This window comes from Plectropomus leopardus, chromosome 3 (assembly GCF_026936395.1).
Source record: "Plectropomus leopardus strain MGB_pleo_1.0 chromosome 3, ASM2693639v1, whole genome shotgun sequence".
NCBI classification, from domain to species: domain Eukaryota; kingdom Metazoa; phylum Chordata; class Actinopteri; order Perciformes; family Serranidae; genus Plectropomus; species Plectropomus leopardus.
In genome coordinates, this window is record NC_142178.1 from 24,799,700 (window position 1) to 24,814,852 (window position 15,153).

General features: G+C 43.9%; 1 protein-coding gene across 2 annotated transcripts in view; it reads right to left on the reverse strand.

The window, feature by feature from the left end:
- cntln (centlein, centrosomal protein) overlaps positions 1-15,153 on the reverse strand; it is a 192,478-nt gene that overhangs the window by 56,617 nt on the left and 120,708 nt on the right. For both annotated transcript variants that reach the window (XM_088075937.1, XM_042485352.2), the window contains 3 exons: positions 11,219-11,338; positions 8,272-8,393; positions 4,501-4,617 (listed from right to left, as the gene is read on the reverse strand). In XM_088075937.1, coding sequence (XP_087932063.1) covers positions 4,501-4,617; positions 8,272-8,393; positions 11,219-11,338 — 359 coding nt within the window. The remainder of the gene's footprint in view (positions 1-4,500; positions 4,618-8,271; positions 8,394-11,218; positions 11,339-15,153) is intronic.

The following is a 15,153-nucleotide window of genomic DNA, read 5'->3' on the forward strand; positions in this document are numbered from 1 at the left end:
TACGGACAACAGACACCTTTCCCATTGCCAAGACCTGCTGTCAACGACTATTTCTTTTTTAGTTATTTTTTACTGGTGTGTAACATTTGACGTCATGAACATGCCAGAAAACAGCGTCAGTAAACAGGAGAGGAGAGTATGCAGATCTGTGAAAATGTTAACGTGGTTACTTCTTTTTGAAAATCTGTTATTTATTCAGTCTTTCTTTCAAACTAAGTATTGATTAATATAGAATGACTGACTCTTTAAGGTCCAGTATGTAGGATTTAGGGACATCTATTGGCAAAAATAGTATATCATAGACATAACTATGTTTTTACTTGTTTATAATCACCTAAAAATAAGAATCGTTGTGTTTTCATTACCAAAAAGCACTTGCTCTAGATAGTTGGGCAAGGTATTGGTACTGGTCAGTACCTTTAAGGTATCAACCAAAACAACTCCGTGCCAAGAGGTATCGAAACGTCTCTGGTCAAGTAATTGTCTCTCTGCCAGACAAGGTGGCTCTCTGTTACAGGTATCTCCAGAGCTGCTATCCTTCTGGCAAATGTTCAGTGCTACAACTGCCTGATAAGCACATACTACACAGCTGTTGCAGCAGCTAATATCCAATACCATTTAACAGTTCCAACAAACTCATACTGACACCAAAAGGGCTAGACTCTGTTGTTAAACTCCTTGATAGAAAGCCTTGCGATGCTAACAATTAGCCCAGTCACTGCGTGTGTGTGCGCCTGGATGGACTTTCATAATTTCCTCGGTGTGAAGCTCACACTCAGCAGTAGCTGCTGCTTTAATTTCTCTGGTCCCTGGACGTCAAAACCTTAATTCAACAAAATATCAATGTCTAACAACAGTGGTGGCCAGTTGGGTTGTTTTGGAAGGATAAAGAGAGGTGTCAGTACACTGGGTGCCGTAATCCCTAGGTGCAGTTAAACAAGTGTCATGATGCTCTCTTTCTATCTATCTGGTGACTGAAGCAAATAAAAGTCCAATTACTTGAAATTTTATGGTATACATGCCACTCCATACACATTAAGGGCATCTAATGAAGTACTCTATAAGTATTGCTTTAAAGGTACCGGTATATGTACTGATATTGTAATTTTTTTTAAACAATACCCAGCCCTAATAGATAGGGCCATTTGTTTTTTCACAACAGCCTGCGTGATTCTTCTACACGCTTGGCACATGGGTGAAGTTTCAGCTTTACAACCTCACCACTAGATGCAACTAAAGTAGGGAAAGCAACAGGGTAGTCAAGAAAAGATGAAATCTTGAGATAGCTAACATTAATTCCATTTTAATCTACGTCAATATCTGATTTTTTGCATGGATTCATTAAAGTGACAGAAAAGAGACTGACCAGTGCGCAGATTAGAAGTTAAACTTGTCTGCATGCTTTTGGCCATGTAGTACTTGTCTTTTGAAATGTACACAACAAATAATATGCATCTCATCCCTCAAATCGATTTCTACATTTTTCTTGTAAAAGGTTGTCAAAGAATATGCAATTTGTTGCTTAATGCACCCTTAAGTCATTAGGATTAGCCATGGGACAGCAGTGTATCAGCTAAAAGACCCGACAAACAGACCTGTTTAACCTTTTTGCTCACCCTCTTACCCAAGTGCAGAGATTAGAGGGGGGGGCTGGGCTTCATAACTTTCTCCTAACACTGTGGGGACCCACTGTGCAGGACTTATCCCAGCAATATTCATTCAGGGAAACGGTCATTTGGGCCTTAAGACGGTGTTTTACAAGTGCTGTTTTCAGAGGAGGTGATAGGGAGCATCTGTGCGCAATATCATGATGATAAGGAAGCGCGAGACTCTCCTCTAAAGCCAGCCACTTGGCATTTAGAGCATTATAAGAGGCCTTTATTTGGCCCTAAATTCTTCAGCTGCCAGGAGTTAATTACCCATTAGTGGATCATTGCTAACACTTATCTAGCATAACCTTCACAAGCACAATCATTATAAATACGATCAACAGAACAACGAGCTGCAACTGCTTTCCCAAGAGTTTCCCTGGAGTTATGCTTCCACAAACTCTTGTTGTTGTTGCACTGTGATGGACGGACTTTTGCCTTTTTGGTTGCCTCTCAAAGGAGATTTGCATTGCTGTTTGGTTAAGCTGGCGTCGTCCATAGTCCCAACAACCTCATCTGTTCCTGTTCCTTCTGACAACAGAAGAAAATGAGGAGCAGAATAGAGATGGGCATTCACTTAGTTTAACACACTGAGTTGTACGTGTGTGCAGATGCGTGCCCTGGAACGGAGAGTTTTTCTAAAGCACAAGTTTAAAGACCTCAGACAAGTTTACTTTGCACCAGCCACCCGGGTAAGGAGGGGCCCCGGGGGCGGGAATGGAGGAGATGAGGTGGAGCTGCTCAGGGGCACATGAAGGGGATCAACACTAACCCCAGAGGACAGGCCAGTTACACAGCTAGGAAAGAGGCCAGCCGCTCACCATCCCTCGTGGTTTCCCCTCGCAGGTCAGTTCCAAGGACCCTGCACATTCACCGTAGTCTGCTCACCCCCTCCCTCACCCCACCCCCAGACCATCCAGTGCTCAACTCTGCTCAGCTCTAGTCGTGGCCAGGCAGGCAGGCAGGCGGATGGACATCCCTTAACAGGCAGCATCGGCGGCACCAGGGCTGCTAGCCTGTAATTAGCTCGGACAGCTCAGGCTTGGAGAGAGGCAGCCAGGCTATATCATAATGAGCTCAGCTGGGATTAGGAGGACAGGGCAGGAGGGGGAGCAGAGGGGAAAGCGGTAGAGGGGGTGGGGGGCAAGTACCAGAATTCTGGCCTCAGCCTACTGCAGCATCACAGAGGGCCGCAGGGAGGCAACTGGGAAGACAAGTAGGAAGAGGAGGGTACAGAGGCACAGGATCGAGGAGGGAAGAGGTGAGGAGAGGTGAAGGCTAGGGGAGATAGGAGAGACTGTGGCTTTAGGCCAAGCTTGTGTAGCATCATAGAGGGTCAGTGTTAGTGGTACGGTTATAGGGGCTTCTCTAGATCAAACAAGACAATGGCTATACTGCACCCAGAGACAGACTTAAAGACAAAGACAGGAGGAAAGAGAGAGAGAAGGAAAAACTAAGAAACAAAGAAATAATTGAATGAAAAGCTCCTCTTGCAGAAAAGTCACACTGTGACTATCACTGCACTCAGTCAACAGCAGGGTTTACGTAAGAAAAAAATTGTGCCAGTCCCTGTGTCCTGGGGGATTTCATTGTCCCAGAGAAATGGGAAAAGTATCATGTATATTTATTGAGCAGTATGGCAAGGCTTTTTAAAGATTACATCATCAAAGCATGTAGGCAAGGCAAATTTATTTAGGTACATACCACATTTCATAAGGCAACCCAAAGTGCTTTACAAATTAGTCAAGTTTATTGTAGCCCAATCACAAAAGCATGCCCCAAAGCCTTAGACAAATAGTAATTTCAATTCAACTTCAATTTTAATTTGATCTATAAATTCCAGTATCACAAATCATAATTTGCCTTGGACGGCTTTACGACATACGGCATCCCTCTGTCCTTGGATGTTCACAGTGGATAAAGAAAAACTCCCCAAAATGTAGCTTAATAATAAGGGCTGTAATCATGCACACAGTATGTAAGTATACTTTGCACTGAAATGTCAAGATTTGAATTTAAATCTATCCACAACACTACTAAAGACCCATAAAGATGGGTTTTTCAGCCAAATAAAGTGGTTTGGGATTTAGTTAGTCTTTAAATGGTTATATCTACAGTCTGATTTTGAGCACACAGCTGACAGGTACGTGGTTTGTTTACATGATGTAACAGAAGTGCATATTTAACAGATTCAGTGTAAACAGAGAGCATCCAATATTAGGCAATGCTACGTGACAGTCAGAAGCTCGCTTGCTGTTAGGACAAGGAGTTAGGCCTTCATATTTTTCAAAGGGAATTATTTTTACCGGACATGACGACCCGAAAGTTTTAAATACTTCCAACCACAGCAGATTTTCCCCATAAAAAGACGGTAATCATCAGATAATGTCAACCCTGGCCCACAAACTTTAAGTATGTAAAGTATCTTATTGACACTCACTTAATAACAACAGCAACAGGACTACAGACTGGCATAAATGTTCCATTAAAAATGCAATTATTTCACAAAGACACAGCCAGGGATTCTGATAATGTGATTTCACTTCCTGCACTTTTATGTGTGAATTTTTGGGCAGCCAATTTTCCAAATGAGCACAGAGTCTAATGATCGTGCTTTGGCCCCTGCTGGCTGGTAATGATGTGGAGGGCTAGGTGGATGCTGTGAAGTTGGGAAGGGCACACTCAAATTTTAACACCCACAAACAAGAAGGGACAGTGGGAGTGCGTGCATGTATGTGCACACTCATGAAAGAGAGAAAGACGAAGACGAGAGAAAAATGAATACACGCACTCAACAACAGTGCAGGTATAATCTGTTTCAGCCCGGCAACTTTGACAGCAGCTGACTTACTTTTCAATGGAGAGCTTCCTGGTGAGGTTTTTCAAGTAGGCCAGCTCATTCCACACTGCATCACTGTTCTCTTGTCTTAGCTGCCACGGTTCTGCACGCTGCTTCCTTCCACCTGGCCTGAACACACATACGCAATATATAAGAAGAAATGGAAATGTAGAGGCAAGAAAAGGCATACATATAAATTGAAGAGAAAGCCTCACTTATAGTATGCACACACACACAAACACACACACACACACACACACACACACACACACACACACACACACACACTTAAAGCAAACATACTAACAAGGGAAAAAGGTTGGAACTGTACATTATCTTGCTGCCTCTGGACAATTCACATGGGGTAACGAGGCCCCTTAGTCTCACTCTGTTTTTGTTATTCAGCCATCTTTAGCAGTATTCAAATGAGCAGCCTTGACTTTGACATTTCAGTGGCAAATCATGTACACACGTATGCATGTTTGTTAAAGCCCAGGGCACTGCCCGTGTGGCAGGGCGGTGGACCATTCCCTGTGTGCCATGCAAATGTAAATAATGGCAAAAACACACTCGCAAACGAGGTCATTCAAATGTCTACACCTCACTTATGAATACTTAATGACACTTTGTGCTCAGTGGCTGCCCTCTCCATTGAACTTCCCCTTCAACTCACACACACACACACACACACACACACACACACACACACACACACACACACACACACACACACACACACACACACACACACACACACACACACACACACACACTGTCCCTACTGCCCCCAACTGCATCCCTGCACTCATCAATCAGTCTTAGCCCAACACATTCAATTCCAATTAGCCTTTCATTTGCAAACTAAAACGGCTTTTAGCGAGAAATCCACACAATGCAAAACTAGCAGATGAGATGAGAACACCATTTCTGTCTCTCTCACTCACACACACACACACATACACACACACTACAGTTTCTCATTTTTACTCAATCAATGAGACAGAGGTGTGAAAATGGATTGTAAAGGGTCACTGCTATTGCGGAGGACTCCTTTTCCCGTGGTCATTATTGGCTATGTAGACACAGCCACACTACGCTAATACTAGTTAAACCCCGGTGCCTGGGAGTTGCAGGCTACTGAGGAACGGCAAATGTTTTCATTTAATACTGCTAATGCCCCTGTGAGCAATTTGGAGCCCTTGAACTTACTAGTCGTGTATGCGCGTGAGTCTGTGTGTGCTTCGGTTAGTTTCCCAGAGTGCAGAGCTACTTAACAGATAATCTCAGTGTATAGTCACAGAGATTGATACACTTTTACTCATTCTACTCCAAGCACACAGTGAATTCAGCCTGAGCTATCTTAACACTGCCTGGAGCTGTAAAAGTACATGATATTTTACCCACAGCTCTGATTTAATTCGCTTGGTGTGATTTTTAGGAATGTAGTGTATCAACCGCATTCCTTATGAAAGGTGTACGAAGCTTTATTAAGTCATGGTAAAGCTTTATACATTTTAATTTGTTTATAGTGGGCCTAAAAGCTGTTGAACATGGAGCCATGAGAGAGCTATCTTCTTCAGGCCTCAGTGCTTCCTCCCCTATGGTATCCTAGTTTCCATTATTAAGCAGGAGGAAATAGAGAGAACTTTTCCACGCTGCTGCGGCTAATTGCTCTGATTCAGGGGGAATCTGTTTATGGGCGCAACTTTGATCAGAGTACGGATGCTTTAATAACCTTTAATTTTATTTGCTCACCCCCATCATCCCCAGTCTGATTAAAAAACTTTTTCCCTTCTCTAATATAAATAAGAAGTTGGCTTTTTTCCCCCTCTCCTTCATGCCATTTTGGGAAAATATGGTGGTAATGGTGAATGGCAGGGTGGTTTCACTGGGACTGGCCAACTGTGCACAACCTGCATGCTGATGAGCCAGTGGACGCTGTGTCTGCTTTATGATTGGCTGGTAGTTCTATACTGGGTGGGACTGGTAATCAGACGTCACTCAGCAGCTGGCCGCACAGCAACCAATTGTTTAATTCAATACTTTATTCTGTTGATGAGAGGAGATTGTTAAGAGGGAAACTAAAATCTGGAAAATATGGAAAAATTATGCTGAACACTAATATATTTTAGATGCCGTATACCCTGTATATTTGAAATATTTCTAAGTACAGCCTTCCACGTGGCAGGTAGGGAGAGACATCGCAGTCTTATCTTTTGGTCCTGCACACAAAAGGGGAACAAAAACGACCCCCTGCATCTTTCCAAAAAGGCAACAACACAGCATGGAAGCTGCAAGGAAATCCCTAACAAGCTCGAAATGCAATGAGACTCGACGCCTATCCCCACTGACTTGTTAGGGCCCTGATTTCCCAGCACTAATGGGAGTATTTAAGTCATTTTCTATTGTCTCTCATTCAGGCTGGCATTACCCCAGTGGGTTTAACAGCTATTTAAGGATGGGGCTTAATGCCAAATGAATGCCAGGATCATAACATTGAGTGACTGGCTGGTGCCATGGAGGGCTCTGACTGAAAGGGCAAAGCTGCCTATTGCATCAATTTTATGTCAAATCAGTCATGAAATACAAATACACTGAGACTGAGACTGCAAATGTATTATTATGGATTTGTAGATCTTCTTTGCTCTTTACTTTTAACCACAGCCCTGTTTGTCTCATTATGCAAACATAAGTGTCTTCTCATCACAAAATCTTTGACAAAAGTGCATTATTTCACTGCACAGAACATTTCTTTGATAACCTGCTAAAATGTAGAACAGCAGCACAACTGGTGTTGACTTTGAGTTCTCTCTCTCTCTCTCTCTCTACATCTCTGTCTTTGTTCCCACTGTCTCAGACACATGCTGTTGAGCCGCGCTGAGCTGACATGAGCCGAGTCGAGCCTAGCGCTGAACACGCTCTCTCACTCACTCCACTTTCACACGGGCTCACATTGCACCGCTGTTTTCTTTAATTAACCCAGAGAGAAAACAGCTGACAGGGTCAACACTTTACTCCCGCGCGGCCACCAAACATATGCACCTTTATTTACATTTTAAAATGGACTCAATGATACTGTTGGAGAAAAGAAACAGACACCAGAAAAAGTGGAAAAAGGCTGGGAGAAGACAATGGAGAGAAAAAGACCCTCATATTAATGACATTTTTTCCAGCACATTTTCCGCTTTGTGTAAAAATCCTGTAGTTTCTGGTGAAGATAACAGGTCAAGGCAGGAAATGGATTGCTCCCCTCCTCCTCCCCCTCCACAGGCCTCCTCAAACACCTTGCACCCCCCAGGACCAGACACCTCCAGCCTCTGGCTCTCACATCCTAATGAACGCTGAGGGAGAGGAGACACAGAAGCGCACACACTCTTGGCACAAAACGGCCCAAATTGACTGGGCTTAAAACCTCAGAGCTTTTCAAAGGCAAAGGAAGGAATTTCTCCCACTTTCCCAAATCCGGCACTCAGGCCTTGTCAGATAACGTGGAGAGCAATGAGTCCCTAAGACTATTTGTGAGTGGTTTCAGAGGGTTGTAGCATTTCACAAAGGCTTTTAACAAAAGGCAAGGTGAGTTATGTGCCTTGAAATGCCTCTTACTGCCTGCTGCTGGGTGAAGCTGGAAGTTATCCAAGTTGCATTGTGTATGCAGAAGTCCTCTATGGCTATGACTCAACAGGTCCTGTGAGTTGTGTGAGTGTATAGTATTAATTTCATCCCATTTTTCCCACTGTGTTGTGTGACAAAAGTTTGTGACTAAACATTAAAGCATGTACTCACAAGCCATTTGATTTTTCCAACGCTTTAAGCTGCTCTCTGACTGTCTTGTAGTTGGTCTGAATCAGACACAGGCGTTCTCGGCGCTTATCATGAGCCCTCCTCAGCTCCTCGTTCTCCTCCGTCTGAAAGGCATAGTGACAGGATTTCCTTTTTTTCTCAAAAAGTTGTACAAGTCAAATGAAACATAACATAACTGAAATGGGGAGTAAGCTTCATTTACACTGGCACAGCAGTGTGGCAGGGAAGCTGAGAAAAGCCCCTCAGCATCTACATAATTTAACTGGTGTACAGCTGAAGCACCTGACAGAAACCAGCAGGTTCAGAATCTTGTCTCTCTTCGCCTTCCTTCCTGACAAGTGCTTCCACTCTCACCGGGCAACTGAGACATCATTAAGGAGCGACACTTACACGACGAGTCAATGGGGCCACAGAGCACCAAGCACACACACACACGCACTTTAACCAGCAATGAAACTCACTCACTGGAGTTACCAACTGATGACCAGCACGTGTTGTGATGGTGGGGGCTGCAGCAGTGGGCTTGTTGCTGACACTGTTGTTGACAGCTATTAAAACACTGCAAGATTTGGCTGCGGCTTTAAAGAAGGAGTAAGAGAAGACAACATATAGATTTTTCTTGTCAGGGGCACCCCCTCCTCCCCATCACACTGACCTTAACAGCGAGGGCGATGGAGAAAACACTTTCAAAAGGCAGGACAAACAGAGGTGGAAAAGAGAGCAAAGGAAGAGAGAAAGGCAGCTGATGAAAACAGAGGAAAGAGAGAGAGAACAGAGAAATTAGGAAGAGAAGAAAGAGAGAGAGCAAAGCAAAAGAGGAAAGTGAAAGGAAGAGTGCAGGACAGGTTTCTGCTTGAGTGGCCAGGGCTAGGGAGAGTTGTCGAGCGCTTTCTGAAGGGAAGGAGCTTGTTTACTGCTGATATGACACAGCTGCCCTGCAGAGAGGGAAATGCGAGCCCTCAGCCCTGTTATTATTAACAAGGACAAAGAGAACAGAGAAAGCGCACAAACATGCACCGGGCACACACAACAGGTGCACACACACACACACACACACACACACACACACACACACACAAACACAATGCACATTCACACTACCGATGTGACAAGTATGGATTTTCCCTGGTGCGGATTATTCACAGAGGACATCTGCAAGACATCCTCAGACCCTTCAAGCTGCCCCCAACCTCTCAAAAACAAGGCTCTAATGAAAGGGTCCAGACCAGGGCAGTGTTAACTGGTGGAACTAGGAGCTGGGGGAGGACACAGAAGAGTTGAGGCTGACTGATGGAGAAGGGGGAGGCGGGATGGAGCAAGTGGCAGGGCATTAGCCACATCATGGCTTCCCAGGCTCCTTACAGAGCTTCCCCTGGGCAGCCCAGCTCTGGTCATCAGGCCACAGACCTCTGCCCACAGATCAATACACCCCCTTACTCAGCCAGCATACACATCTGTGGACGTTCTCAAGCTGAAAAATAATTACACAGCAACAGCTACTGTTTACTTGAAAGTGTGCGGAAGGAAAAAAAAAGGCCATTATTATTAGAATTGTTTGTTTGTCTGCTGCTGTTAGCTGCTAAGGTCAAAATGTCAATGGTACGGGCTGGCGTACCCAATCTGAAAGGCATTCTATTGGAAAGAATTGGATAGGATCAACTGGAGAACAACGGACTGGACTGACTGGAGTGAGTACTTGAAGATGCTGAAGGGGAGGTCTCCACTGTAGCTGATGGAGGGCATTTTACTCAATGCCATATCCAAGCAAAGGACATAACCAGTACATCATGCTCTGACCGAATGCTCTCATTATTGTGGCCACAGATGTGAGTTGCCAATCACAGTTTTTCTGTGCATACCTTTGCTAAATGCCCCTCAACTGGCAGACACGTAAATGGCACCATTACCTAAGACAGTCATGCGTGTCGTCTGAATCTATGCTGAGCGTTAACGTCTGACTAGGTGCCTGCCAATGATGTAATTCAGACACACTTCAGATCTGACAAGAAAATGATGCCTAATGTGTTCCTGGGACTGTGTTCAAAGGGAGATGACCTCTGCATAATCACATACCCACTGGTCAGCCTGAAAGATGGAAAGGATAACGAAAGGCAACAGCTTTAGGGGAAAGTCAAAAAAAAAGATTATGTCAGTTGAAGATATACTCCGCTGACATAAAATAAACAATAAAGTCAAATTTGGAGACCTTAGAAGAAACACAGGGTAGAGGTGAAAATTAAGCCTATTTTGCTTGCAGTGAATTTGCGAGACAGAGAAAAAAAATACATGGGAATGAATAATAGTGGGAGAAAGACGTCATAGAGCATGTGAAGGTTAAAAGACCAATAAAGCTGATTCGTTTAAGGGAAACAACCATGCTCCATCCACTTTCGCCAGAGCAGCTCCTCTCCTGCTGCTTCACTGCCTACGCACACTCTGTATGTGTGCGCACACATACGTACTTGTGTGTGTGTCTGTGTGTGTGTGAAAGACACTGTAAGAGAAGGTCATGGAGGAGGCAGTGGCAGCACAAGTGCAATTGAACCCTTTGGAGACCGTGACTCTTACAGAGCTGCAAAACCTTCCGACATCCCAGCAGCTGATAGCAGCAATCATATGTGAGAAAGTGGCCGGAGCAACAAGCGGCTCCACTATGCCTGTCAGCTGGACTCCACTATGTCACTGAATCTGCCCAATTCAGCAAGCAATACCTTTATTTGGTTCAAAGTCACTGGCAGTCAGCAGAGTGAGGGGAAAACATTGAGTCAGAAGATTAGGACGGAAAAGGCAAATAGGATGATGTGGCTGCAGGAAACAAAGGAGATACAGTTAGAAAAAAAACATAAAGAAGAGTTTGGGATGAACTGATTAATGTAGATTAGAGAAAAGGAGAGTATAATATGTGTATCCATCTATTCTTGTGAGTTACCTTCAATTGCAGCAGCTCCTCAAGGTCTTTAATCCTTTGTTCTGCCCCTCTTCTCCTCTCGCTACCTGACTCCACACTGCTGGCTGGGGACAGAGACCTGGATCGCTGCACTGGTGCACCCTGGGACAGGTAAGCATAGAAGCACTGGGGTGAGAACTTCACTTACACAGGCAGGCACAAACCCATGCAACAATTAACATCTGTAAGAAACACTGAGTGAATGCCAATAACGGAATCATCCATGTTCATTGCAATCCCCTCTCACCTTGAGTAAAAACATGCACATTGTCTTCATCGGCACTCACACATATGCACACACAAACAAACATGCTACCAGAGGAATAAAGCAAGCTGGCTGGAGCAGCAGTCCGCAAAAGCTAAAGGGAGGAGGTTCACTTTTGTGTGTGCGTATGTGTGTGTTTGGAAGTGGGAGTTGCAAGCTGAGAGCGGCAAAGGTTTCTCCCTGCGACTGGCTAATGAGTATGTTCATTTCCATTTACATTGTTTCTTTGACAATAATGATGTCCCATTAGGGGAGACTAAAGGGGCTATAGATTCCAGAATGTGCTGGGCTTCATTACAAGAGGTGGGCAGGGAGGCCGCTCTAATTGCTCTACTAGGGGCCTCCAGGTTACACTTGATAGGACAACTGGAAGAGCCGCCGATTAGGGGGGGGTGTAGTTTGCTAGCCAGCCTCTTCTGTAGAAATAAATAAAGAAGTGGAGAAGTGCTGGGGCCGCGCTGTAGAAAAGCAGTGGGAACAATATGCTAGTGGAATATGAATATGGGAGGATCGGAGGCCCCCTGCGGTGCCAGGCAGTGCTGACCAGATGGCAGGCTAAAATATGCAATGCGACTAAACGTACAACAGTCCTTGGGCTGGAGTGGATGAGGAGCGCAGGAGGAGTAGGAGGAGGTGGTGGTGGAGTGAGCTTTATGATAAGACGATGGATCAATAAGCCCCCTCCCTCGAAAAATATGTTCTGATGGCTGTTACAAGCTTTGTTGTCTATTAGAGTTATGAAACTAAAGATTGGTAGAAACAGCAAGTGCATTTTAATAATACAGGTCCCAGGGTTCATCTTCGAAATAATACATGTATCAACCACAGGAGGCAGCAAACATGTCTTACGGGCCTACTCAGCAGAAGAAGAACAACTCATATATTTGTCAGGGTTACAACAGCTTATGGGGAACTAGATTTAAGGCTTCTTAAGTCTCCTTTAATAGCACTCAGAATTAAATTTAAAACCAATTTTACAATTATCACAACTGAATAAAAAACAAGAACCAATGATTACTTTGGGGCTACGGATCATAGCATAAAACATGACCTTTGTCTCATGAAGAGGTGAGGGCGGAACAGAGCTGAGAAATATGTGTTTGTTGGCGAGTTTACTTTGTGACTTTGTTTCTCACACTGCAAGTGGGATTGCACTGCCTTGTTTAATGCTGTGCATAAAATACACACAGCCTCATATGCATTAGCTTGTCATGGTTTCAGCCATGCTACAAAATCTTGGTTGAATAGTCTATTCTCGTTGAATCTGCACTTCCCTATGTTGCCCATGGTAGAGTGACAGCTAGCTAGCAGACTGTGGATCCTCTGCTCTGAGCATCCAGGCCGGTAACAAAATATGAGTGTTGTTGGTTCCACTATTGTGATCTGCGTAATGTTATATGAGAGGCATTTGGTAATTTTTTAAATTTTTGTTACCTATTTTAAGATTTTTACAATGTAAAGTCAGAAAAAAAGACTCTTAGACTTTTCAAAATGCGAAATATTGACTTAAGTTTTTTTTAATATATTTCAATATTTATATTTTTAGATTAATAAAGTAATTGCCTTTAAAGACTTTTTCAAGATCTGTGTGAACCCTGTTGGTTTATATTGCAACCAAACAAGCTATGGGCTGAGAAGATTCATTGCATGAAGTTGCTGGTGACTTAAAAAGACAGTCAAAAAAGTTGTCGCACCTGCATCATGCAAAATGCATGTATGCAATGGCTTTTGTCTTCTGCATCATGTCTACTATGTACATTTTCCTGTAAGGGAGGCAAACTGTCAGTAACAATGAAAAACCATAACAGCAATTAGAGAATGCAAACACTGCACTGTACGTGTAATGGAAATGAAAAATCCCAACCATATATGGGGTGTTATATTGTAAATATATTAGGGATTCTAACAGAAATACGTACACATTTATGTCCCTAATCTTGTGACATGTTTATTTTATCACTACAGCATTCATATTTGTCAAATCATTTGCCTGTGACAAAAATGTCTAAGTATGCAAGTGTGTTTGGGAATGTGCCCTCGGGCTACAGTTGACTCCAGTGACCTGGTGTGCCCGCTTCTGCTATCATGTCTGCATGGGTGCCAACCATGTGTTCTAACTCAGCCTTAATGACTCTATGCAACTAATTAGCAGATTGATCTGCATATTCCTGATGAGTGGCAGGCCAACTGGCTTAGCCTGTATGTGCTTAGGGGAAACTGAGAGGCCAAAAGGGGGATCCAAATCAACTAAAAGCCCTAAACTTAAAAGTAAAGACAACTAACTATAAAGTATGACGTACTGAGGATGAATTCTAATTAGGTTTTTTGGTAGAAGTACATTTTGGGGAGGATTCATTTAACAATAAGTGGATATTTTATCATTTGTGTTCCTTTGTATGCAAGAACCAGAGAAACTGCTGTGTGCTTTGTCTGAGGGGATACAGGGGAAGATGACATGGCAATACTGACAAATGACTGAGATTTGCTGCAGATGTTCTCTCTGGTCCAGTTGGACGCCTGTCTGCTGCAGGTTCACAAGACACACGAGTGCCTTCTTTGTGTGTTTGTGTGGGAGGCTCTATGTTGTGACATTGTTGCTAATGTTCCACAAGACAGGCTTAAAAGATAAAAAGCAGAGACCACGAGGCAAAGAAAGACGTGCCCGCTGTCTACCTCAACTCGGCAGCTGGTCGGCGGCCATGACCTGACCTGTGCATCGCACCCTGTAATGGCTCTGCAAACATGAGAGTGAAATGCAGATGGAGGGGAGGAGGGCATACAGTAAGAGGGAAATGAGGAGAGAGGCCCAAATCTAAACAGAGACTGTACGCAAGCAAGAGTAAAACTCTTAGCTACTGAGGGGTCAGTGTCACTGGCTGTTGAGCAAAGAAGAAACATTTAATCGACTGCCTCCCTCCTCCACCCTCTCTCTCTCTCCATCTCCCAGAGAGAGGGGTCACTGTCATCAATGGGCTTCTTTATGATTGCAACAGCGTGTCATGTGTGCGTCTGGAGCTCTCAAAGCTGAACTTGTTCAGGTTCTCGGGCAAATAGGAATGCTGTGGACACGCAAACAAGACCAGGACAAGACACATAGACTGACATACATCGAGGTATAAACAAATGGGTCCACACATAAACACAAAGCCAATGTAGTCTACCTGACAAAAAACATATTTAGGAGCAAAAATAATTCAAAAGACCAGGATACACTGCTAAAAACCTGACTAATATAAGAGCTGGTAACCTGTGCATACACAGCTACAATGAACCCACCCTGAGGGCTGAATACGCCAACAAAGACGCCACCGTGTCAAGGTGGTAAAACCGAATAAATGTGTGGAGATGCCCAGCTCACACTGGCACAGATATCGCTCACAGAAATGCCCCTAAAAAAGGTCCTTGAGGTGGCTATACCCAGGTAAAATGAGCTAAAGGGTGCAATCAACAACTTTGAGAAGATAAAATGAAAGCCTCCACTACTCCCAATGCTGGAGAGACAGAGTCTTTCTTCAACGGTAATAGACTCTGGACACAAAGAGCTGGTTACCCTTTGTAAATCTCTTAGTTCTGTCCAAATACATGCGTAAATGTGTAAAGTGAATTAAGCTGTCCAATGCTTTTCTTGGCAAAAGGTGTTTTCGTCACTGAG